At 48.5% G+C, this 24,056-nt stretch overlaps 2 protein-coding genes across 4 annotated transcripts in view; one reads left to right on the top strand and one right to left on the bottom strand.

The window, feature by feature from the left end:
* Positions 1-2,542, top strand: part of Cep41 (centrosomal protein 41) — a 41,069-nt gene extending 38,527 nt beyond the window's left edge. For 2 of the 3 annotated variants that reach the window (XM_039108120.2, NM_001415927.1), the window contains exon 11: positions 75-2,542. In XM_039108120.2, the coding sequence (XP_038964048.1) occupies positions 75-223 (149 nt within the window). In that variant the 3' untranslated portion in view covers positions 224-2,542. The remainder of the gene's footprint in view (positions 1-74) is intronic. The other variant, NM_001025770.2, reaches the window with a different exon arrangement.
* Positions 2,543-10,215: 7,673 nt separating this feature from the next.
* On the bottom strand, positions 10,216-16,343 carry Cpa1 (carboxypeptidase A1). The gene is made up of 10 exons (NM_016998.3): positions 15,971-16,343; positions 15,468-15,549; positions 14,792-15,025; positions 14,544-14,645; positions 13,939-14,040; positions 13,658-13,768; positions 13,170-13,260; positions 12,520-12,719; positions 11,936-12,020; positions 10,216-10,468 (listed from the first exon to the last, which is right to left on the bottom strand). Exons 1-10 carry the CDS (start codon positions 16,033-16,035, stop codon positions 10,281-10,283), a joined length of 1,260 nt encoding a protein of 419 aa, NP_058694.2. The 5' UTR covers positions 16,036-16,343; the 3' UTR covers positions 10,216-10,280.
* Positions 16,344-24,056: the final 7,713 nt, after the last annotated feature.

The raw sequence follows: 24,056 nt of genomic DNA, 5'->3' as shown, positions 1-24,056 counted from the left end.
AAGTGTTCTTGGCTGATTTTCCCTGGAACCTTTCTTCTGAGCCCTGCCCCTCTGTTTCTCTTGCTCCTTTTCAGGCCGACTGAACCAGAATAACTCTGCTGGAAGAGACTTGAAGGTGCCTGCCGGCCGGGGTGGCCAAAACCTGCCCACCGGCTGTCCTACCAGCCACTCGAACTCCCGAACACTCAACAGTGGTCACCTGCAAGGCAAACCCTGGAAGTGAAGGCCTGTGTTGTTTAGTCAAATAAATGTCCCCTCCTTTTGGAACCCCCAACACTCCCAACTTGGTCCTTTTCAGAACTGCTGTAGGGAAACAGCCATGCTACTCGGGCTGGACCAGGCCCACTTCTCACTGTCTTAGCTCCCTTCCCTTCATTCAGGAAGGATTTTGACAGCTGACCACGAAAGCCAGAGGCTTGACAGGCAGGCTCTAGTTGCTTTCCCTATTTGTTTACACAAGATTCATGTCTTTTGAAACTGAATAGGAAAAAAGAAAGATACTTTCTTTTAAATAAGGTCCAGCCTGTTTGGTCTGTAACCAGTGTTGTTCTTTAAATAATTCAGTCACATCTGCTGCTGTGTTCTTCCCAGCCAGCTTTTTTCATTCACTGTTGATTTCTGAAAAATTCTCCAGGTGGGCCTGGCCTTGGCCACTGTCCCCAGGGGCACAGATGAGTTCTTGGTTCCTGCAGCCCACAGGCCCCACACTGGGCCAGGTGGCTGGCTGAGTCTTAGCTCTCTATGTGCTGGCGCTGCAGGCTCTACGTGCTGCAGGCTCTACGTGCTGCAGGCTCTACGTGCTGCAGGCTCTATGTGCTGCAGGCTCTGCTGGGCACTTGAAGCTGAGGGGTGATCCGTGAGCATGGGTCCATCTTACTGGTTTAGCAGAAAAACTCTCTGCAAAATGATCCCCTCCTTAAATGGTTTCCCGGGACCAGAAAGCTGTGTGCTCAGCTGTCCTCACCAGAAGACCCCAGTATTCTACAGGTCTATGCTGAGAACCCTGCCCGGGAGGCCGCTGCAGCTGTCCCCTTCATTATGAGCCTTATATCAATTAAAATTTCCCATTGCCTGATTTGAGTCCCGCGATAGTAGATGGATAGAAATCACGGTCATTTGAAAGCTTCACTTTGACAAGGGGACACACAGGTGAGGAGGACTCGTGAGTCCTTTGTCAGGGCTGACAACCCCTTAAGCCCTTGCTTAAAATACAGTATTAGTCTAATTGAGTAATTAGTGCAATTTCCTGCTTGCTTTTCATTCTCACGACTGAGCTGTGATTAGAAGTCTGTGATTATAGATTCTGGTTTTGGCCGGAATTTCGAATCGGCATTAATTGAATTGCTAGATGACTGACATCCATTCTATTTAATTGGGGGAACAAAAGACCTCAGGTAAGGATGAGGCCCATGAAGTCATAGGCAAGGACGAGCCTTGTTCATTTTTATGGTCTGTGATCGTAGCTCTGATAAGGGACTGAAGAATAAATTGTGCGCTTTGTCATGGCAACCAGCTTCTGAAAAGCCAGCTGAAAATTGCCTATCCTTAGGTAGTTATTGCTGGTGGGTAAGATTCGCCTTAGCAGTACGATTTCTTCACCACTTTAAAAAAAAAAAAAAAGGAAAAGGCTTACAGTATTTCTAGCACTGAGGCTGTGTTTGTAAGAGAAATAAATGTAATAAATATCTCATGGAGACATATGGAAAAATAACTCGGTCAACCCAGCCCTGGTTCAGAATGTGTTTATTCTTCTCTCCTTGATTTCCAAAGTGCAACATTTTCCAATGCTTTAGAAATCAAACAAACCAGGGACATTGTTCAGATGTCAAGCCGTGCCCAAATTTCCACAAGATTCGAGAATCGTGTATAAAATTCAGCCAACGTACACATAGCTTTAATGAGGAGCCTGTCGTGTTTCCCCATAGATTTATTGCCTGAGAACTTAGTTCAGCCTTTTTCTAATGCCAAAATGCACTGGCTTTTTATTTTCTTTACAGCATAGATAGAAAAATGCAAATTTTTCCACACTCAGCTTTCCCCTAGCATGGAGAAGATTTTCAGTCATCTTTGACATATATACATTTTTAAGGAAAATGCTTTTCCTCAGTAAGAAAGTTCTGGTTTGCCAGTTTAACATCAGCTAGTCAGGAGGTAGACCTCTTCACCCAATTTTGTTTCGAAAGTCTCTATCGGTTCCTGTTCTGCATTCCTGCACTGGGTGTTAGTGTTAGAAATGATTGTATATACGTCGCAGAGTCTGTTCCAGCGAAGCTGTTAGAGTCGCTGTGTATTTACTGGTGTGGTCTAGCAGGCTGAATCTATTCCCATGTGTTTCTCCATAGCTCTTTGCCCCGTTGGCAAGGATTTCAAACTTCCAAGAGAGCTGGTCCCCTCTGCACTCAGTGTTACTCTCCGACGCGGTTGCTTCTCAGCACTGGGCTTTACCAGTTTCTTCCTTAGATTGTTTCACATGTATTATTTAAATGATCAGTGATACTTTGTGCAATTATGAATGTTGAAGATTAAAGAACGTAGTTACTAATTTGTCGTTTGCTATTAATGTGCTAAAACCTGCCAACCTCTCTCTTCCTTTCCGTCAGATTGATTTGGGGGAGCCCCAGGAGACTAGAGTGATTTGAAAATGTACCTCTTTTTACTGCATTTCCCAGAAAGGCGTATGCTTTTTGCCTCAATGAATCTGGAAATCATTCCAGTTTAGAGCAAGAGACCATAGCTCTCAAGTCAGGAGAGCAGTGTTTTTCCTGGAACTCAGGCAGGGCCGGATTGCTACCTTGGCTGACTATCTCATGGCTTCGTCTCATTGTGTTGGGGACTGGCTTGTCCCCCTTGTCTAGAGGCTTGGGCACTCTGTGAGGAAGGCGCTCAAAGATACGTGATGTCCTATCTCTGCCCAGTGTCTCGTCAATAAAATGTTTATCTCCCCAAGGGGGTATGTGTTTAAGAAAGGGAGGCCATTTAAGGGGTACGCTATTTAAGAGGTCAGGCAGGAAGGAAGCCAGGAGACAAAGGAGGGAAGATAGAAGAGAGGCAGGAAGTGGTGGGAGAGAGGAAGGAAAAAGCTACAGTGTTCATTCAAAAAGGGGGGGGGGGGACATCCTGGGCTGTAACCTCAGGCTGGGTCTGTTGAAAATCCGTGGAATGAGTAAAGAGCCTAAAAGTAGTTTTCTTTTTTCTTTCTCTGTGGTGGGAAGCAGAGCCAGCAGTCGGACTTGCTGCAAACAGGAATTAGAATAAATACTGCCCGTTAGTTGCTCAGGGAGCTTTGCCTGTGGTGCTGGTTAAATTCTACAGAACTTAAGACATTAAGCTACTCATAAGCAAACAGAACAAAACAAAACCTCCTTCCCCAGTTCCCTTGTGGAGTATAAGTTGTCAGGACCCTGAGCTGGAAGAAATATGCGGTGATCTTTCACGTTGGTTTTCGTTCCCGCCAGGTTGTTTATTGTCTACAGAGTCTGTCTCTTATGTTGTCTGACATGTTTGGGGACATAACCGATTTTAGTCTGCTTGCACATAAATCCGTGAGTTCCTCTTCTTGTTCAACCCTGAAGATAATCAGTCACTAAGAATATTTAACAAAGTGTCGAATGTCTTTAATGTACATTTTTGTTCTTCACAATTCTTTCAAAAACCTAAGCCCCATAATACTTCTCTCTCCAAGACAAAATCAGAACCATATGGATTATAATTCGATTAAATTATGTGAACATGTTGAATACTTATATCAATTCAATCATTTTTATTAGCAAGTGTATTGTTCACATAAAAAGCAATAAAACGAGGTTCAGTGTGCTTCCCAGGGTTCCAAATGCATTTGAGTAGTTAAACTTCTGCAGACTTTCAGTGATTATTGAAATCAGGGGCTGGAAGTGCTCATTGGGTAAAGTGTTCACTGTGCAAACATGGAGACCTGAGTTCAGATCCCTTGCACCCACATAGAAGGCCAGGCACGTCCACACTGCAGTCCCGGCACTGGGAGGCAGAAGGCTCCCTGGGAGCTGTTGGCCAGCCTGTTTGCCAAGTCAGTGAGCTCCAGGTTTGGTGAGAGAGGGTGAGTCTCACCCCGCCTCATCAAACAAGACAGCGGACAACTGAGAAAGACCTCGGGCCTCCATGCACACTCATGAGCACATCCACAGGAACATGTGCGTACGCATGTGCCGTGTGTGTACGCATGTACCATGTGCGTATGCGTGTACCACAGACAGAAATCATTGAGATTATCATGCCAGCCTTGTCTTGGTGCCAAGATCAGATAATGGCATTTAGAAATATAACCAGCAGAAGTACAAACAGCTTAAATTCTGACAGAACAGGATTCCACACACAATTTTATGAAAGTTCACGAGCCACTTCTTTGTTTATCCCACTGGTCCCCTCTGGTGCTGATCCCCCCTTGCTTGAATGAAAAGCAAATTCTCTCTACCTGTACTGTGTTCTGAAGCTCCTGGTAAATTGTGTAGTAAACAGAGGTCAGTTACTTAAGGGCCATTGACTGCTAGTCCACATTTTTACAAGAAAATCAATATGGCTTCCCTTTGAAATTTAGACAAGAAGCTCCCGAGGGGGCCGGTTCACCTACTCTGTGACAGTAGCCCTTAAGTAAATATTCAGAATAAATAAACACGGATCCATGGCTGGTCAGGGTGTGGTCAGCCTGCTGTGTGAGAGACTGGGGAGCTCATTATCTTTTTGTCCCTTGTACAGCTTCCTCATGTCCCTTCTCCCCTCTCCAGAGAGTTGACTGGAGAGTTATGTTACCTGGTTTTGTCCAGTTTCACTGTCCTTTTAGTGACCTTCAGGATTCATCGTGACAGGTACCCCACTCCCACCGCCGTCTCCACCAGACGGTTATTTTCCCTTCTGTTTCAAAACTCAAAGATCCCAGCTAGTACCAGCTGTGTTAGGCAGCACACGTGAGTTCTCTTTGGTATGTTCCGATACATACAGTGTTCACAGTAGTCCAGCGAGATGGAAACCCCTACCCCTATTTTTAGAAGAGGAGGCGGGGCAAGCAGCTCACACCGTATTACTGACTAGAGGAGAAGCTGGTACCCAACCCAAGAATGGTGGGTACCCAACCCAGTGGGCTCTTGGCTTTGGCTTGTCAGGGGAGACTCAGCCACGCAAGGTCTTCCTGAGTGATTCCTCGGTTTCCCCCATGGACATGTAACTTCTGCATGGCTTTTGCTTTCCCTGCCTTCTTCACCACTGAGATTGTTCTGGAAACTGCCTTCTTCTGTCTACTTATGCAAAACGCAGCAGAGCATAAGCATAGCTACCCCTGGGGACGTTTTCACCTCTCCACGTCGGTGTCGGGGGGTCCCATCTCCAACAGCAGCAGCATTCTTTTTTTTTTTTTTTTTTTTTCCGGAGCTGGGGACCGAACCCAGGGCCTTTCGTTTCCTAGGCAAGCGCTCTACCACTGAGCTAAATCCCCAACCCCAGCATTCTTTTTTAAGGTTTCTTTTATTTGTCCACAGATACATGGCGAACTTGGACTTGTGGGATGAGAGTTACAAAATTTTAACTGACCGTAGAAGGGGATGCAGACCACTGTCTAAACTGTTCACGCAATAAAGCACACCGAAGTGCTTCTGTCTAATCTCTTCTTCTTTGATAACATTTCTGGTTTAGGCTGACACCAACTTCAAGAGCTGGCCAACGGCCTCAGGCCCATGTTTCGGGGGAAACAGAGGCACAGCTGCAGCCTGTGTCAGCACAAGCCTTACCTCACCACATTCTTCTCCAGAGCAGCTGGCACTGTGACCGTGGCTAAGAGGGACTTTTAATTTTCTCCTTTTACTTTGGCAGCAAACACTTGGCCGGCTCCATCTCTGGGGTTTTTAGATGATACTCACAGTTTGAGTTGCCAAATGAATGCGGATCGTGAAAGCTTTGGGGAAGAATTCATTTCCCTCTGACGAGTTCTCAGGTTTGATGGTGCTCTGTGCTTTTCCCAGAGCTCCTCTTGGCCGGGACACTGCAAACGCTATGCCTGTTCATCTCAAGTTCCTCCAGGCAACATCTGGGGCTTAGCATGTCCACGAATGATGCTTGCCTAGTCCTTCAAGCAGGAGCCCCCGTGCATCTTCCAATCTACCTAGTCCCTCTCGGCCTTGCGGAACAACGGCCAGGATGATGAATGGCTCTGCGTGGTGAGGGGTGGGTGAAGTCATATCTGGACTACGTTCAATGACACTTTAGCTTCAGGCCAAAGCCAGAAAGCTAAACACCGGCATCTGAGCGTTAATTCAAGAGACTACCTAAAAACCTCTCGTGGAGCAGCCACGGCCCCTGGGCTTCACTGAGAGCCACCTGTAATGGTCTGAGAAAGACGTGAAATGAGTTCACATGAAATAAAGCCCTTCAAGGGGCCCTGGAGACTCGACATCAGCATAATACATTCCCACAATTGCAATGGGAACTGAATGTGAACAGAAAGGGCTCTTGGGAGTCCCCAGTGGAGCTACAGCAGAGGATTTAAAGTCCGTCCGTCCCTACTGGGAACCTGTGCGGGCCCAGCCTTGTTAGCAACACAGCTATCCAGAGTATACACCCTTCTAAATATAAAACAGGGACCGTCCTTGGACCGAGATGCTGGAAGAGGAGTTTGGAGTTCTAAACAAAATATTTTTAAAAAGAACAGGCACTATGGCGGCTGTGAGATGCTTGATGCTGCTGAATTGCTGCTAAGTAACCCACACAGGCTTGTCTCCTAGTGTGTTTCAGACAGCCTTCCCCATCCCAAAGCTGACTGTGAAAGCTCACTGCTTTTACAGTGGAGAACTGGGAAGTGTGAACAGCAAATCCACCACCTACACTTGTGTTAGTGTGCATGTGCATGGGTGCGGTGTGTGGGGGGGGGTTGTGTGTGTTCACATGTGTGCAGGCATCTGTGTGTGTGTGTATCTCAGGGAGTTGGCAAGTGTGTGTGCATCTGTGTGTGTTAGACAAAATGATATTCATAACATCCTGCTTCGTGGCTAACTTTTTACAGAAACAGCGATTGGTGTGCAAATCGTATACCCGTGCCTCAGCTGTTGGAAGAATGCAGTGATGTTTGTAAATTACAGAACTGCTCTGCCATCAGCACAGTCTGTTTCTAGAACATTCCCATCGTGTACCCAACTTCTTTCACTTAATCTGCCATGGACATTTTTTCCGGGTGAACACAGACCTAGATGGTTTTAGGCTTCTTTCTGTGCGGCTGCGTCACACTCGGAACAATATTGATCCTTATGAAGAAGGTTCCTTTTGATGCACTCTGTTCCTTTGCTATTCCAGTCTTTCAATACAGCCCAAATATTTTCATAAAATAAATTCTTCCAAATGGATCTGCTAAGTCAGGGAGGCCTATGTTTAATTTTTAATGTCAGATTGCCAAATGTACAGAAAGTTATCCTCCTGCCCACAGTGCAAGGCTGTGTTTATTTCTTCATGCGCTTGATAACCCTGTGCGGCCAGTCTTATGTTGTCCTCTATCTGATGAAAGAAAAATGTTTCATATACAAGCGTTCACCGAGGCTCACACCCTTCATGTTTTATTGACTTTTCCCAGCTCATCTTTTTGGGAGATAGCTGCTTCTCTTTTAAAATGCCACTCTTTTTTTTTTTTTTTTTTTTTCTGGTTTTTGAAGATAGGATCTCCCTCTCTCTCCTCTCTCTCTCTCTCTCTCTCTCTCTCTCTCTCTCTCTCTCCTCTCTCCTCTCTCCTCTCTCCTCTCTCTCCCCCTCTCCTCTCTCCTCTCTTTCCCCCTCTCTCTCTTCTCTTCTCTCTCCCCCCTCTCTTCTCTTCTCTTCTCTCTCCCTCCCTCCCTCCCTCCCTCAGTCTATGTTATTTACTTTTACCCACTCAAGGTCACTAGTACTTATTCTCCTTTAAGTTGCAGTGTTCCCTACAATTGATGTCTTCTAGCTTCACGTTGATGAATGATAGGAACCAGACCTATGGATTTCTACCTGTGAGAAAGCAGGAAGCTCTTCTCACAGCAGAAACGTTCCAGTAGGAGCAAGCCCCACATCGCTGATACTCACTTACTATCTAAATCGCTCTTAATATAAATATCACGTGTGCCGGTGGCCTAGCAGTGGAAAGTAAACAAAGTGACCCAGTGCAGCCTCTGCCTTCACAGAGCTCACGGTGCTCCATCCCCACCTTTTTCTTACTTTTATTTCTTTCCTTCCTTCTTTCCACTTTTTTATTTTTTGAGATAGGTTCTCATGTATCCCAAGCTGGCCAAAGATGACCTTGAACTAACCCTCCTGCCTCCGTCTCCCGAGAACTAGGATTATAGGTGTGCAAGTGACCCGTGGTTTTATGAGGTGGTGAGGATCAAAGCCGGGCTTCGTGCCTACTAAGTGAACCCTCTGCCAACTGAGGGACATCTCCAGCCCCAACTGTTTCACTTTCTCCTCTCTCTCTGTCTGTCTCTGTCTGTCTCTGTCTGTCTCTGTCTGTCTCTGTCTGTCTCTGTCTGTCTCTGTCTGTCTCTGTCTGTCTCTGTCTGTCTCTGTCTGTCTCTGTCTGTCTCTGTCTGTCTCTGTCTCTCTGTGTCTCTCTCTCTCTTTCTCTCTCTCTCTCTCTCTGTCTCTCTCTGGAAAAGTAGAATTCTTTCAACAATTACTAGGCACTGTAGTCCAAGAACTGTTGATTTTGGAGGTGGAATGGCAAGGTGGTCCTTAACAGCAAGGAGAGTGTGGTTTATTTTAAATTAAGGGGTTCTGCGTCTGTTATTTGTAAAATAATGTCCTCGTATTAATGTTTTCCTTACCAGTCTTTATTTAGGCGGTGACCAGCCAAGGCAGTCAAACACAGCTTTGACTTCCCCACAACCTCTTATCACACGGCTTAAAGGGAAGATGAATAGAGTCCTACAAAATCTTAACTCTTAAATACCTTTATTGTTGTTTGTTTGAGACCTGGTCTTTCCAAGTAGCCTAAGGCTGGGTCCAAATGCGCAATCCTCCTGCCTCCATGTCTTCATGCTGGGACTACAGGGCCGTATCATCAGCCTGGCTGGACAGGCCTTTCTCCTGGCCTCCTAATCTTAGTATGCAGACACTTATCTGTACAGCCTTGGTCTGTTTTTTAAAATATTTGGGTAGGGAAAAACTATGAAAATAGAACTCCAAGATGAAAAGCTTTGTAACCTTCAAGCCATTTTTCTATGAAAAAGAAAAGACATTATGTCCTAGTGCTTGAAGCATCTTGAAATCTAAGTAGCAGAGAGGAAGGAGCCCCCAGTCATCCCAGTCCAGCTCCATGCATCCTCTGTGGCAGTACCTCTAGCCCCACGCTCATTTCTGAGGGCTGCAGATGTAACCAAGGCTGATTCTTGCTTTAAAGAAGGCAGGATGGGTTGGGGATTTAGCTCAGTGGTAGAGCGCTTGCCTAGGAAGCGCAAGGCCCTGGGTTTGGTCCCCAGCTCCGAAAAAAAGAAAAAAAAAAAAAAAAGAAAAGAAAAGAAGGCAGGTGATTGTGCACTGTGATGCTCACCGGAAAGTGTGCGATCACAGGCCTGCAGGTCACCATGCCAAGGGAGGTCAGCTTTTCAGAGAGTGGTATGGACAGGAATATAGGAATGTGGACAGGAAGGAACAAGAGGCGGCCAAGGTCATGCGCTGGGGACATCACAGAGGATTTGACAAAATGTAAGCGGTTTCCACCATTCCAAATGAAGCATCCCCAATACATTACAATTAATGTAATGTCCCTGGCTGGGCATTCAAACCTTATCCTCAGAAAATGATTTCACTTCGCCTCAACGTGTTCTTCCAACTCATTCAGGAGGAGGAGGAGGCCACACTGTGCTCCACAGTAATCTTGGCATCTGCAAACATTGCCATTGGACAGCAGTGGCTAGCGGGATTTTTATATTCCATACTCGGGTTTATGCTTTTCAAGATGGCTACCATCAGCTACCCTGCTCCACAAGCTGAATTCCTCTTCACTATGGGGGTACCATGCATTGGTTACCAGCTATTACCTACCACTAAGTGATGAACAAACCACCCCACTGCCTCTTGGATGCAACTTCACAGGACCCTGGACTACAGGAGAATTTAGGGGTCATGTAGTTCAACCATCCACACATTTCCATTGAGACCCTCGGGAACTCACTTCTGCTCCCCCCACCAGACTAAAAAGGTAAACATCCCTCATGCATTCCTTACACAAACCCCAAGATCCTCCCTCTTATACAATCAGACTTTATTGGGACTAAGGAGAAGAAAGAGGTGGGGGATAAGGGCTGCTTTCAGTAGGGGTGTTTGACTGTGTGGTCCATGATGGTCAAAAGGGCCAGCCATGTCTCCTCCGCCGTAGGGATGATCTGGGAGGCAGGCAGCAGGAATCCTCTAAGCCCAGTGTCCCTCAGTTCAAAAGTGAAAGAGTACTTGATGCCCTGGCTGTAGGTCCAATCGATAGTGCTCCCACTGGCTTGATCTAGGGCAGGGGCAAAGACAGAGGAAAGGGTAAGGGTTGATCACTAGAAATATCTACATGGACTGAGTTAACGCCCAAAGCCTTGTGCAATGCCAAATAGAGTCAATGTCTTCTAGGGGCTGCTATTGACACACAGTGGGGCTTCCAGGAAACCTCTGCTGGGTCTAAGCCCAAGAGGCCCAAATAGGGGACCAGCAACCAGTAATGGCTGTCCTATTCATTAGCAGGCTGCCAGAAAGTCTGTGTAATTGCAAAAGTCTGTTTGAAAACTGTCTCCACCCAACAGTCACCTCCATGACACCTCTAAATATGCCAGAGCCCCCTGCTTGGGAAACCAGCAATTGATCTCTGGGGACTCTGGTCTGCAGAGGAAAGTGCAAAGATTCAGAGTCAAACCAAAGCCTGTCTGTCTCCCTTCGGGAGGGAAAATCTCACAGGTTTGCGGAACACACTGGCTGACAGAGCTGCTTTTGTTGAACTGGGCAGTAGGAGAGGGAGGTGGGCTTCACATTAGAGTTTCACTTCAGGACACTAAACACAGCAAAATCGCTGGGCTCGGGTTGGAAACCATTTCCAAAGAAAGCCTGGGATCCCAAACGCGTTCCTCCTTGGGAAAGACTACAGCCTACTTCCCCGCCTAGAATCCAAGCCCACCGTCGAGCAAGCACGTGAAACGTGTGTGTGGTTCTCCCACCCTGGTGCCCGGATCCTGCTTTTGCCTGCCAGGCAAAATTTTCGAGGCAAAAAAATTCCCCAAACAACCCCATACCACAGGGCACAGCACAGCCTTTACTCTAGAAGGTTTTCCTGCCTGGAGGCCTATTCCCTAGACAACTGGCCCCTCCTGGCCTCCTGCACTTCCTTCACCACTCGCCCAAATTCTCCTCAGTCTGAAAGCCTGCCTCTCAGCCTGGTATTCAACCTCCACCCCAGTAGTCCTGGTGCCGCTGGCCGGCTCTGTATTTCCCCTACATCCAACACCCGATCCAGTGTGGTCTCTAAGCACGTGGTCAGTCTTCCTGCCTAGAATGAGCATTTACCCCTTTCACTGACAGCTGTATTCCAGGCATACAGGGCGAGGCGCGGTGCAGAGCAGGTGGTCAGTAAACACCCCTGCCGACCGTCTTCTGTGTGCTTGTAACAATGACCCCCTCAAGGGCATCTCCTATCCCGAAAGGAAGGGAGTGGAAAGGCGTTATCTTAAACAGAATTTTATGGAGACCTATAAATCCCATCAGAGTTCCAACTCATCCGTGCAGGGGTCCAGATGTAACCTCGAGATAAAGGGACAGCTATGCTTGGAGGACAGATAAGGCGCCCTCTGAACGGTGTCAGGGAAAAACAGGATTCAATATCAGGAAGAAGCACTACCCAGCCTTCCAATAGCGCAGCTAGCAACTCCCAGATCTGAGCACCCAAGGCAAGAAGAGACAGCTGATGCCTGCGCCCCGGCCACGAGTAACTTACAGATTGTATCGATGATGCTGCCATACTTGAACTTGGTCCCGTGTAGAGACGTCAAGGCTGTCACAGCAGACTTAGCTAGCTGATCCTGGAGAAAACATCGAACAGTGCCCATGGTTAGATCCAGAGTCACCCAAGTACTGTCAGGGTGGCCCAGGAGTGGGCAGCAGCATAGTCAGTCCCCCCAAGCCCTCTGCCAGCCAGCCCTACGCTGTGACAGTTTCATGTTCCCTCCATCTCCACAGGATGGATGGATGGGGTACGCCTTCTCTCCAGTCACACCACAGCTTGGGGCAGAGCCCACAGCTTCAGAGTCTAGCCTTGCCTCTTGCTCTGTCACGTGACAGAAGTGACTCAACCACACGCTAGGCTTCTGTCTCCCAGCAAATGGAACAGGTCTACCTTGCTGATTGACACAAGTCTTTCTGCCAGACCTCCCAAGTCATCAGAAGACTGGGAAAACGTGGGCCCTGGGTTCACTGGTAGGTTCTCGGCCCTTCATCGGCTCTGAGGGGGTGAAACCCAGTTTCCTCAAGGAGGGAACACAGGAGGAGCCCAGGCAGAGGGCGGTCAGGGCTCTCACCCACCAGCTCTGCCTGGTCAGGGGCTGGTTCCGACGTGTAGCCGTAGGGGTAGAGCAGGAGCTGGGAATAGCTGTGGATGGAGATGAAGGCCTTGATGTTCCCATGGCTCGTCACAAAGTCCACGATGGACTTGACCTCCACCTCAGAGTTGGGAAATTTGCCTCGGTAAGTTTCCGAGCAGGGGTTGCTACTTGCTCCGGCCACTGTGAAAAGGCAGGGGACACAGCTATGACTTCTTAAACCAAAACTTTCACAGCTTCCAGTGTATTTCACGGACTTAGTTGAGAAGTGGGCTGCAGGGAGGCCTCAACCCCACCCCCACCCCAGCTCAGCCCCGGTTAAGGAGCAGCCATCACAGTATCCAAAGTCCTGACTTCCTTTACCAGGAAGGCTTGGGTAGAGCAGAAACCAATTTACACAGAGTCATGGCCAGGGATGGCAGGAACCTATACTGAGCTAGACATCCCCCAGGGAAGCTCTCAGACCCAAATTGCATCTAAAAGGAACTTTCTTTTTACAAACAAGGGCTCAGGTCCACCTCCCACCCAGAGCTAAGAGCCCACCCACATTCTCCCTTACTCCTGGGTCAGGCAACCAGACAAAGGCAGACAAGAAGCCATGTTGTCCCATCCCTATCCCATGGGAAGTCTTACTCCCAAAGCCAGCGTCCCAGTTCCTGTTGGGGTCCACACCAACACAGAGGGAGCCCTGGGTGTGTGATCGAGTCTTGCGCCACATGCGATTCTGAGGGGGGAAAGAGGGTAAGCCAGGGGCCAGCACGGCTGGGCTGTTAGCTTGCTGCATTTGACACAGAATAAAAGCTGTGATGGAAGTCAGGACTGGAGCAGGGGTCTCAACCGAGGACAACGTCAGCTCCCCTAAGACATCACAGTGTCAGGAGGTGCTTTGTGTTATCATCAACAGTGAAGGGTTGGTAGCAGAATCAAGTAGGTCAAGAGACTACTTAACACCCACCGTGCACAGACAGTCCCCACTAGCAAAGAATCATCTGCCTGAGATAGCGAGATAGAGCCTAGGCTGAGACCCCAGTTCCACAAGGACAGACCTACTTGCCCCTTCCTCCACTAGTGGGGCTTAAAGGCACATCCCACTGTCCTGGGGAACAAGAGGCAGTCTGTACCGTTTTGTGGGTGTAGGCAAAACCATCAGGGTTGGTGACAATCTCCAGGAAGATGTCCATGTTGTCAAGAACGGCTGTGAAGGTGGGGTCCTGGCCATAGTCTTTGGTGATCTGGTGGGCGGAGGAGGAAAGATGGGGTGTTAGTCATGTTGGTTCAATGGACACATCCCCCAGCCTCCCTCTGTGGGCATTGCCTCTGGGAAGGGAAGGGCTAGTCTCCCACAGTCAGTGAACACCAGTTCCCCAGAGAGCAAGGGCTCTCCTCCTCTCCCCAGCTTTACCTTCTTTGCAAACCAGACCCCACTAGCCTGGGTGACCCACTCCCTAGAATGGATGCCAGTGTCGATCCAGATTGCTGGGCGATTGGTCCCTCCAGTGCTGAACTGGAAAAGAGGCAGGGAAGTGGTTAGGGGGGCAACTTTCCACCAGGCCTGAGTTCATCCCCTGCAAGGGAACACACCTGGGCCAGAAGCTTCCTGTTCTCTGGATAGCTAAAACTGAGGGGGACTGTTTATGGTCGTCCTTTGAGGGGTTATAGTATCAGGGGTCAGACAGGGACCCTAACAGAGCGTGGACTCTGGCCCTGTTCTGATGCTCAGAGTACTGTGAAAGATCACTAGGAAAACATTTGAACTGGATGCCACACTCCATGACCTTCTCAGATTGCAGCACTTGGTTAACCCTGGGGTCACCTTAAACTTTGTGAACATGAGTATAGCCACCTAGGCCTGCACGAATGCTCAGACCTTCCCAAATGACCTGCACAGACACTGTGTAGAAAGTACATTCTGTCACCCATCTGTGAGAGTCCACACCCTTATACGGAGGTCCGCATGGGGGCCCACTGTGGCACATGTGCCTGTGTCTACTCGTGACCTTCATTTACCTTCAGCACATGGATGGGGCGACCTTCAAAGGTGTTGCCGATCTGGATCTTGCTCACAAGCTGTGGGTGCTCAGCCACCAGCAGGTCCATGAATTCGTAGATCTGAGAGGAAGAAAAGGGACTAATGGCTCCTGTGAATACAGGTGTCTCCTACCCACAGCCAGACCAGCCTTGGCCCTGGTCTGTATTCTGTCAACCATGAAGAAGAGTATGGTGCTGTGGGCAGAGTCTCCCAGGGCTGTCCTCACCTCATCCAGCGTATGATAGGTGGCATAATTGAAAGAGTCAGTGGACAAGGCCCTGGCCTGGAAGGCAGACATCTGCTGTTTCTCCTCATCGAGCAGTAACTGCACATCTTCAATCATGATCTCATAGCTAATACCATGATATTCCAAGAATGCTTTCACAGATTGGATGCTGGGGAAGGGCACTCTGACATCAATGGGGATACCGGCCCGGGCAGCGTCCCGCCAGAAGTCCAACTAGGGAAGACAGAAGCCAGAACTGTTTTAGCGGGCTGGAGGCACCAACCAGGGCGGCAGAGTGGGAGAGCCTGAGAAGGGGCGTTGGCACTAGAAGCTCCCACAGGGCTGGAGTTGAAGAACGGGTGCTGGAAGCAGAGGAAAAATGGGGGGGCTTGGGAACTGGACAGAGTCCAACATGGGCAGGAAATGGCCAAAATGGAGAGGTTTTAAGGAGCGAGGCAGACAGGAAGCAGGAAAGGGTCCTGGTATGTCATCGGATTCTCAGGGGCACTAAGATCTGAGTCTGGGGTCTGAAGTCAAATCTCAACCACTCAGTCTCATGGCTCTTGCCAAGAGGCAGGGCCTGAGCCTGGGGACTAACTAGGGGTTATAGGAGTTGGTCCCAGATGGCCTAGGAAGTCTCCTGGGTCCTCGGGGAAGCCTGCATGGAGTCTCTAACCTGCAAGTGCTCCAGGTCCTCCAACTCCTTCACTTTCTGCACCTGGGCTTCATCGGCTGCAGAGATTCGGAGAACCTGGTGTCTGGAGAGTGGGAGCGGCTCTGAGTACTTGAGGTACCCCAACACTTCCCAGGCTGAACCCTTAAAGGCACAAGGGGGCCTGAGCAATGGGAGACCTGAACTCCATCTCTTCTCTGCCTGTCTTTGGAAGATTCTAGACTTTCATGCTGTCCCCACCACAGTTTAGACTGGGTTATTCCCAAGCTAACCAGACCTCTTTCTCCTTCTAAAAGTTCCTTCTCAGAGTTTAATTCTGTCAGTATCCATAAGAAGCCGGACCCTTTCAAGCCCCGCCCCACCTGCTTCCCCTCAGGCTGTTGTCAGTCTGTCTTCTCTGGCTATGTTTCCATGTGTCTGTCTGCCTCTTCCAGACACCAACTTGGGAGAGCCATTTATCCCCCACGCCCCCCTCAGGATACCCACTCCTCTCCACACACCCCTACCCCACAAAGTTCTCATTGCCACAGACTGCTTCCAGCAGCAGACTCAGAATCAGTAGTCTCTTCATGGTGAGAAGGTCAGGCCAAGACTGAGATCTGAGGCCTTTTTAAACGCTGACAGGGGTCCCCGGGGACAGTTCCCCTCACATCTGGATCAAGTCCCATGGGGAGGGAGAGGCTGGAGTTCCAAACTGCGGCACCTTTCCACTCTTCCTGATAAAGTATCGGGGAACAAGGCAGGTGGAGAGATAAGCCAGGCTTCTACCCTTGACCATGGGGTCAGCTGCGCCTGAGGTCTCCCAGCTGGGACTACTCATCCGGTTTCCCACAGCCGCAGATACCTTATTGTTAGCTCACGATGTCAGAAACAAGGACGGACATATTTGCGTTTTTACAGTGTAAGGATTCATTGGGTAACAATAAATGCACACATTACATCAATCCCAAGGCCTTTAACTCACCGACTACGAATCTCGCTTGACACCCATGGCCATTGGCAGACACGGGATCTTCCCGATTACTGATATCAACCCTGTGATCACACATTAATGTTTCACAAATGCTAGAGAGGTTCCCCCAAAGAGTTAAAGCAGCTGCTGGGTTCAGAGGGACTTTAGTAAAGGCAGGATCGGATGCAGGTGGTGAGATTAGATATCGACGCCACCAACCCTGTTACAGAGCTGATCAGGCCCAGGGCTGCCAAGTGCTAAGCTCAGTCAAGGTCTCGAGCTGGCCCGAGGCTTTGTGAGCCTGAATGACAGAATGGCGGTCGGCCATGTCAGGCAAGGAGATCATGCTGAACAGAAAATTCAGGAAGGGACTCAACAGCTTATTGCCTGCCCAAATCATAACAGGCGACCCGATGCTCTGATAATGGGCACCCAGTATTTGGTGACCCAGATGACAGGGTCACAGCATTCACTGTTGTGTGGAACAAGCTCACAGACCTTTTTTTTTTCCTTGATAGCATTGAAATGCCCCTGAAGCCCAGTGTTCCTGTAAGGTTGGTAAGTTCCTGGGTGGTGATATCTTGTGTAAATAAGTTATTTTTCAGCCCGTGCCTCATGGACCATGCCAGGTAGATGACGACTGTGTATAGACGTGCACAAGGTGCAGAGTCATTCCGTCTCAGCACCTGCTCTCACAATGGGGCACACTGCCGGGTTTGGTCTGCTCGTACACGCGGAGAGGCCAGAGCCTAACCCCGGGCCTTGTTCACTAGGAGACATCGATTTGTGCTTAGTTTTAATTTATTTGTATTCTCATTCCTCATGCAAAAGCCACGGCTCAGGTGTGCCTCGTTCCGGGGAGGACCAACAAATTCTGCTCTTTTTTTTTTTTTTTTCCATACAAGTTTTTTTTTGTTGTTGTTTTGTTTTTTTGTTTTTTGTTTTTTTTTTTTTTGGTTCTTTTTTTTCGGAGCTGGGGACCGAACCCAGGGCCTTGCGCTTCCTAGGTAAGCGCTCTACCACTGAGCTAAATCCCCAGCCCCTCCATACAAGTTTTTATCAAGTTGCAAGTTGCTCTTCTGATACATGTGACCAAAAAAATAAAAGCCTAGGAAGACGTTCATTCTCTAACTTCAGAAGAGAACAGAATGGGATGGAGAGGTGCCAGTTGAGTAGGCAACCATGGCAACCTCTGTGGGGCCCTCCAGCTGTGACACATTAAAACCCCAGGACGCTTAGATTTCTTCTTTACTTTAAAATCAAGCCATGGAAACACATCTCGGTGGGACACCGGGAGCTTCATCAGGTCTGTAGGGCAATCAGAAGCCACTGTGGGTACTGGACTGGCAACGGGGGAGGGGGGTCGCCAGGACAGTGTAGGTTGAGGACATCCATATTTTACCGAGGCTTTGGTGTGTGGCGAAGTCACCAGGCTTGAGCGTGTGCTGGAGTTTGGGAGAACCAGGGCCGGTCCTTCTGCACCCTCCTTTAGTTTTGCCATACAGCCACCCTGCAAAGCCTATTGGTTACTCTGAAGATGAGAAGCCGTCACTGTACAATGGCTAGTGGCATGTGTTTCCAGAAGAAAGAGCAGAACTCAGGCCTGGAGGAAGGGCCCTCTAAAGAGAGAGACTCTCTAGTGACGAGGGTCTTTGGGGAATGTCACATCCAAGCCCAAATCTTTGCCTGTGACAAAGAAATAAGCAGACATGCACATCCATGACAGGTTGTGGGGACAGAGTGTTTCTGCTGAGCTCAGGGAAGGTTCGGGAAGCTCGTCCCCATCAACAGAGCAGATTTAATGGGTTTCCTCATGAAGGACATGAGCGTCAGCACCACGTCCGGCTTTCCTGTTTTCTATAGTGTATTTCCTGTTCGCATCCCACTACAGGTTTATGAACATCTCCTCTGTGGTCTCCCCTCCTCTTCAGGAAGTTGAGGGAGGTGGGCTGGGGGATCAGGGACAGATGAGAACCACATAGCTTTGTGGTTTTTGGCTGGGAAGAACAGGAGGCCAATTGAAGGTCCTGGGAGTATCCAAGAGAAGCTATCAAGAAGCTAGCCCAACACCTGGGGTTTGAGCCTATGCCATTTTCACTAAGGGCTGTCACAAATACTTAGGGAGGCACTTTGGAAGGCTAAATAGGTTGGAGTTGCTCCTCTCTTGTGCTGAAGATGGGGCAGGCCTGGCCCAATTCAGTCATCCAGAGGAGTAAGGGGCAAGAGGAGGCTGTCGATGTGGCCACTAACTCAAGGGCCCATGGAAAACAGGGATGGCTTTAGCCTAGGAACGCTTTACAGGTTCTGCCTTACTCAGCCCCTGTTCCAACATGGCTGGAACCACGCTGGGAGGAGAAACATCCCAGGCTTAGCAAGCATCAATATAGTGACAGAGCTCTTCTGGGAAAATAGGGAGAGGGGGCTGGGGGGCACTGAAGGACAAATTTGGACATCTGTCCTGCCTCTGTGGTTCTCAGAACCCAAGCATTTAAAACAACTTTTGGACAATGGTAACACATTCCATAGCTCCGTGTGGTCTGGCCTGCCCATGGCTAGCCTCTCCTCTTGTCCTTCAGCAGGGCCCCTGATTTTTCCCAGAGGCCCCTCCTGGCCAGCCTGGAAGCTCTTTGAGGCCCAGTGTTCCTTGGACTCTCCTGCAGCCTGCAAACCCCTAACAGCCCCATCTTCTTGCTTTTCTAAAGGAGTGTTTAAAACCTTAGCTCTTTTCTGTAGTCATTTACTCCGTGTTCCTGTCTCTCGCTGGAATGGTCAGAGGGGAGAGGAGGAGGAGGCTGGGAATGGAGACAGCACCGGGCAGCACTCCTGAATAGAGGGCAGTGGCCCTTCACCCTGGGCCTCTGCCTCTGGCTGGCCTCACACAAGCCGCTCACATTCCAAACTGGCTGGCTGGTTTGTTTTCTCAAGAAAGCAATAAGTGCACACATTCACTGCGGTTCTTATGGCTTTCCGTGTGTATAATCACTCTTTCTCCTTCAGTTTTTCCAATTTTTTTAAGCTTTCAAATAAATGCTCATAAATTTTACGGGTGAAAAGGACGAAAAAAAAATTGTACCTAAAAGGTGCAGCTTGTTGAAAAGGGGAAGAAAGGGGGGTTGGAGGGGGATGTAGAAAAACCGAGGAGATGGGAGAGGGGAATGCTTCAGGTTTATGTAAAAGAGAGGTTTTTAAAATGATTTTTCTAGTACTAACACATCTGAGTCTTGAGCTGTTGGTCAATTCACTTAAACCCTGGCCAGTACCTCCCTGATCTTACTGGGACCTGATAGTGGCCTCTCAGCCACGGGGGTCATGGGAGCCTTGTGCAGATCTCATGGTGCAGAGGCCCCATTCTTTCTAACCTCAGGATAAAAGGGTCTGGCTGCAACATCTGGGAACATCTAGATTAACTTGAATAAGAAACTAGTTCTGAGGCCCTTCCCACGCTCCCCCCCCCCCCCATCGAAGCTGTCGCAGACTCCATTGGGTGTCTTTCCAATATCCGTTCTTCCTTCCTCCTCATCAGCAGAGGAACTCTGCTTTTATTTGAAGCTGCGATGTGACCAGCTGCAGAGCAAGTTCCCAGCCTCCCTTGTAGCTGACCGGCGCCACATGGCACGGCTCCAAGCCATAAGATAGGAATTTAAGCCCATAGACTGGTCAACGCAGTAGCTTACACTTTAACCCCCTGCTCGCCCTGCCTGGAATTCAGACTTGTGTTAGAATGTAATGGCACCATCTAGAAAAGAGGTCAAAGTCCATCTGTGCTCCTCATAAAGGCTCCACCAGGGGTCCCACAGGATGATACCGGAGCTGAACATTTCCGGTCACCTAAAGCCACTGCACCAATAAAGACTATTTCATAAAGTCTTTGGAATGAAGTGCTTCGCTCACACATTTGTGGGGATATCAGCCTAAGCAAACCTATTATGCTGCCAGGTATACAAAGCACAGTACAGACCATTAAACACATTACATAATTCTTGGTAGAAGTACAAACCTGTGTTCCGGCTTCCTCTGTATACCAGCCGATGGTTTTGAGGGCCAATTAGAATCTACTTGTGGTGATTTGAATGAGACGTGTCCCCGCTACTTATTCAATATTTGAATACTTGGTCACCCCATCGGTGGTGATGTGTAACAGGGCAACAGAACCTTTAGGGGGTTGTTTCTGGATGTGCTGGGATTGAACCTAGGTCCTTGAACACGCTGAGCAAATGCTCTACCACTGAACCACATCCCAAGCTTCAAACCCTGTGCTTGCTTCATCTCTTGATGGTGTGACTTTTCCTTGTGCTCATCTCCTTTTATCCTTCTGTGTGCATTGAGGGACCAGGTCCTGCCATGTGCATATACCATGACACCTGGGTGTGCAGTGGCATCCAGAAGTCCCCACTGCTACGGTACATGTGTCTGTGGCAGAATGACAAAGCAGACCAGAAAGGCCTGGGTCCCCACTGTACCGAAAACAATCACTGAGACAGCCTTGGACTGTCCCTGCCCAGTTAACCCCACCTGTTTTGGCCATAGTATGGTGAGTTCCTGTCACCTACAGCAGTGCTTCCCCAAGGCTGAGGAAAGACTGTCCTTCCTTGAATCTCGGTGTCTTTCCCGGTGCCTCTCCGCAGGAGCTAAGGGAGAGTAAACAGCCCAGATGCAGAGCCTTCCCTCACAGCTCTCAGAAAGAAACAAAATCAATTAGTTACTAATGATCATGGCTTCCAAGGAGATAAATGAGGCCTTGGAAAGCAGGAGTGTGGGAGACAATGATCTACGGCCACTGGGTAGTCTGAGGCCTGAGGCTTATGAGGAAATGTTAGAGGGGAAGATTGGGAGAAAGAATGTGCCAGAGGGGAGAAGCGGCATGTGATAAGATCTCTCCTGGGAGGAACTGGGAAGGAGCTGGTGAAGGAGGGCTGAGAGGGACAGAAACGTGGTGGCAGAGGGGTGGGTTGGTTATGTGACCTTGGGTAGGATTTTAAATCATCTGAGGTTTTTTGGTTGGTTGGAGTGTTTTGTTTTGTTTTTGAGAATGGGCCACATCCATACAAGCAGGGAGGCAGAGACAGGCAGAACTTGTGAACTCTGTGAGTTCAAGACCAGCCTGGTCTACACAGTGAGTTCCAGGACAGCCAGAGCTACATAGTGAGACACCGTCTCAAGAAAACCTCGGGGCTGAGGATTTAGCTCAGTGGTAGAGCGCTTACCTAGGAAGCGCAAGGCCCTGGGTTCGGTCCCCAGCTCCGAAAAAAAGAACCAAAAAAAAAAAAAAAAAAAAAGAAAACCTCAAACAGGGGCTGGGGATTTAGCTCAGTGGTAGAGCGCTTACTTAGGACCCCAGCTCCGAAAAAAAGAACCAAAAAAAAAAAAAAAAAAAGAAAAGAAAACCTCAAACAAACAAACAAACAAAAAAAGAGACCACCTCCACCCGTCTATGTCATTCCGATCTCTTGTGGAACTCTCCCCTTTACATGGGATCTGGCCAACCATGCTGTAAAAACAGGTTTCTGACACCTTGTTCTGGGAGATTGAATGTGAAGCAGCTTCTGGGATTGAGGCACAGGAGGAACTCTAGGTCCCAAGAGCCAGCCACACCCTGCTCACTGTAGTATGTGACCTTTGTTGATGATACCTCTGAGTCTGAGCCTTCTCATCAAAATTAAGGTCACTAACAGTTCCACCTAAGATAGCTATGAGGAAACAGCATGCTGAATCCCATAATGCACTGGGACCTGTGCTTGGCCCAGAGTAAGAGCTAGAGAAGAACTTAAGACAACATTACTAGAAAACCTATCGGCCCAGTCCTCCTGCCTCCAGGACGATGCTGCTCCAGCTGTACAGGAATCATCTGTCCCACCCCAGAAATGCTGGTTAATTGTGAAGATGAAATCCTAATACCTTCCCGATAAACAGGTTTCCACAGACTCTGCTATAGGTAACTTGGACAATGGTGACACGAGTTTCAGACTGTGTGGCTTTGTTAGGGTTTTTAAATACTCCGAAATAGGAGAGTAAATAGCATTCCTTATCTTAAAAATGAATTTATTGAGCCAGGTATGCCAGTTCACAAGAGGCTGAGGCAGGAGGATTGCCATGACCTCAAGGTCAGCCAGGACCACACCAATAAGTTCCAGGCCAGCTTGAGCTACGGTGTGAAATTCTGTCTCAAAAATTTTTTTAATTTGAAAATGAGCTTATTAATACCAGTAATGTCCTTTCCCATGAGGATAACATAGAAATATTTGTGGAGAAGGCGTAAAAGCTATAACCATGGCTCCAGTGTGCAGAAGTAGAGGCCATTTTATTTATCTACGGCTTAGATTAACGTAGCTCATGACCCTGTATTTCCACTAACAGAAAACTTCAGGTTGGAAATTCCAGCTCGATTAAACCACTTCCAGCTTTAAAAATAAAAACACCTCAGTTTCTTGAGGAAATTTCAACCAGAATGTTCTGACCTCCTCCATTCCTGGCTCATCCCCTGAAAATAATCCAAGTTCTTTAGGGGTTCAGTACCCTAACTTCCTTGGGGCTTCCACAGCTGCTCTTTTGCATGTCTATAATGGCCAATATGTCAGAATATTATACAGGCTGTATTTTCTCTGTCTCTCTCCCTATCTCTGTGTCTGTCTGTGTGTGTTTCTTGCTCAGAATTCCCAATAGCTGCAGCTCATACAGTCGCCTCTAATATCAGCCCAGCCCCCTTCCTCAGACACTTAGTGATTCACTGCTTCAACTTGCAGTGAGTTTGGGCCTTGTCTAGGTCCGATCTAGTGAATATGAGTTTGTTCGTCTAAAATCGTCCCCTTCCAGCAAACGTTTCTCTTTTTTGCAGGCTGTGTGGAAGAGGTTTCTTCCTATATCTTTCTGCTTCCGTTCTTCTGTGTTCCTCAGGAACTGGTTTATAGGCATCCAGAATCCTTGCACACACGCACGCGGGCACACACACACACACACACACACACACACGCACTTGCACACAAGCACACATACACACACATTCACACAGACACACACTCACACACTCATTCACACACACACTCACACACACACACGCACTTGCACACAAGCACACATACACACACATTCACACAGACACACACTCACACACTCATTCACACACACACACACACGCACTTGCACACAAGCACACATACACACACATTCACACAGACACACACACTCACACACTCACACACACACTCACACACACATTCACACAGACACACACACTCACACACTCATTCACACACACACTCACACACACACTCACACACACACTCACACACACACGCACTTGCACACAAGCACACATACACACACATTCACACAGACACACACACTCACACACTCACACACACTCACACACACATTCACACAGACACACACACTCACACACTCATTCACACACACACTCACACACACACTCACACACACACACTCACACACACACACACACACTCATGCACACAAAGGGCCCAACTTTTGCAAATGAAGGTCTTGTTCTTAAACTAGTGTTTCTGCCTCAGACTGCTGCAAACACTTCCAGTCTTCAATTGATTCCTCGCTTCTAGGACGTAACAGCAGGCCTTTTCCATGCTCCCCAAATGGCAGGTGCTGGAGAACACACTCACTGGGGTCTC

Source organism: Rattus norvegicus, chromosome 4, assembly GCF_036323735.1.
Source record: "Rattus norvegicus strain BN/NHsdMcwi chromosome 4, GRCr8, whole genome shotgun sequence".
Taxonomy (NCBI): domain Eukaryota; kingdom Metazoa; phylum Chordata; class Mammalia; order Rodentia; family Muridae; genus Rattus; species Rattus norvegicus.
Note: the sequence above shows the minus strand (reverse complement) of the source record. Positions and strands in the feature narration are given on the sequence as shown.

Coding starts and splice junctions, on each gene's coding strand:
- Cpa1 (NM_016998.3), bottom strand. CDS start 16,035: ATGAAGAGACTACTGATTCTGAGTCTGCTGCTGGAAGCAGTCTGTGGC. Junction 14,041..14,543: donor GCCCCATCCATGTGCTGAAG/GTAAATGAAGGT, acceptor CCTCTTTTCCAG/TTCAGCACTGGAGGGACCAA. Junction 12,021..12,519: donor CCCCTGACCAGGCAGAGCTG/GTGGGTGAGAGC, acceptor TGTTTTCTCCAG/GATCAGCTAGCTAAGTCTGC.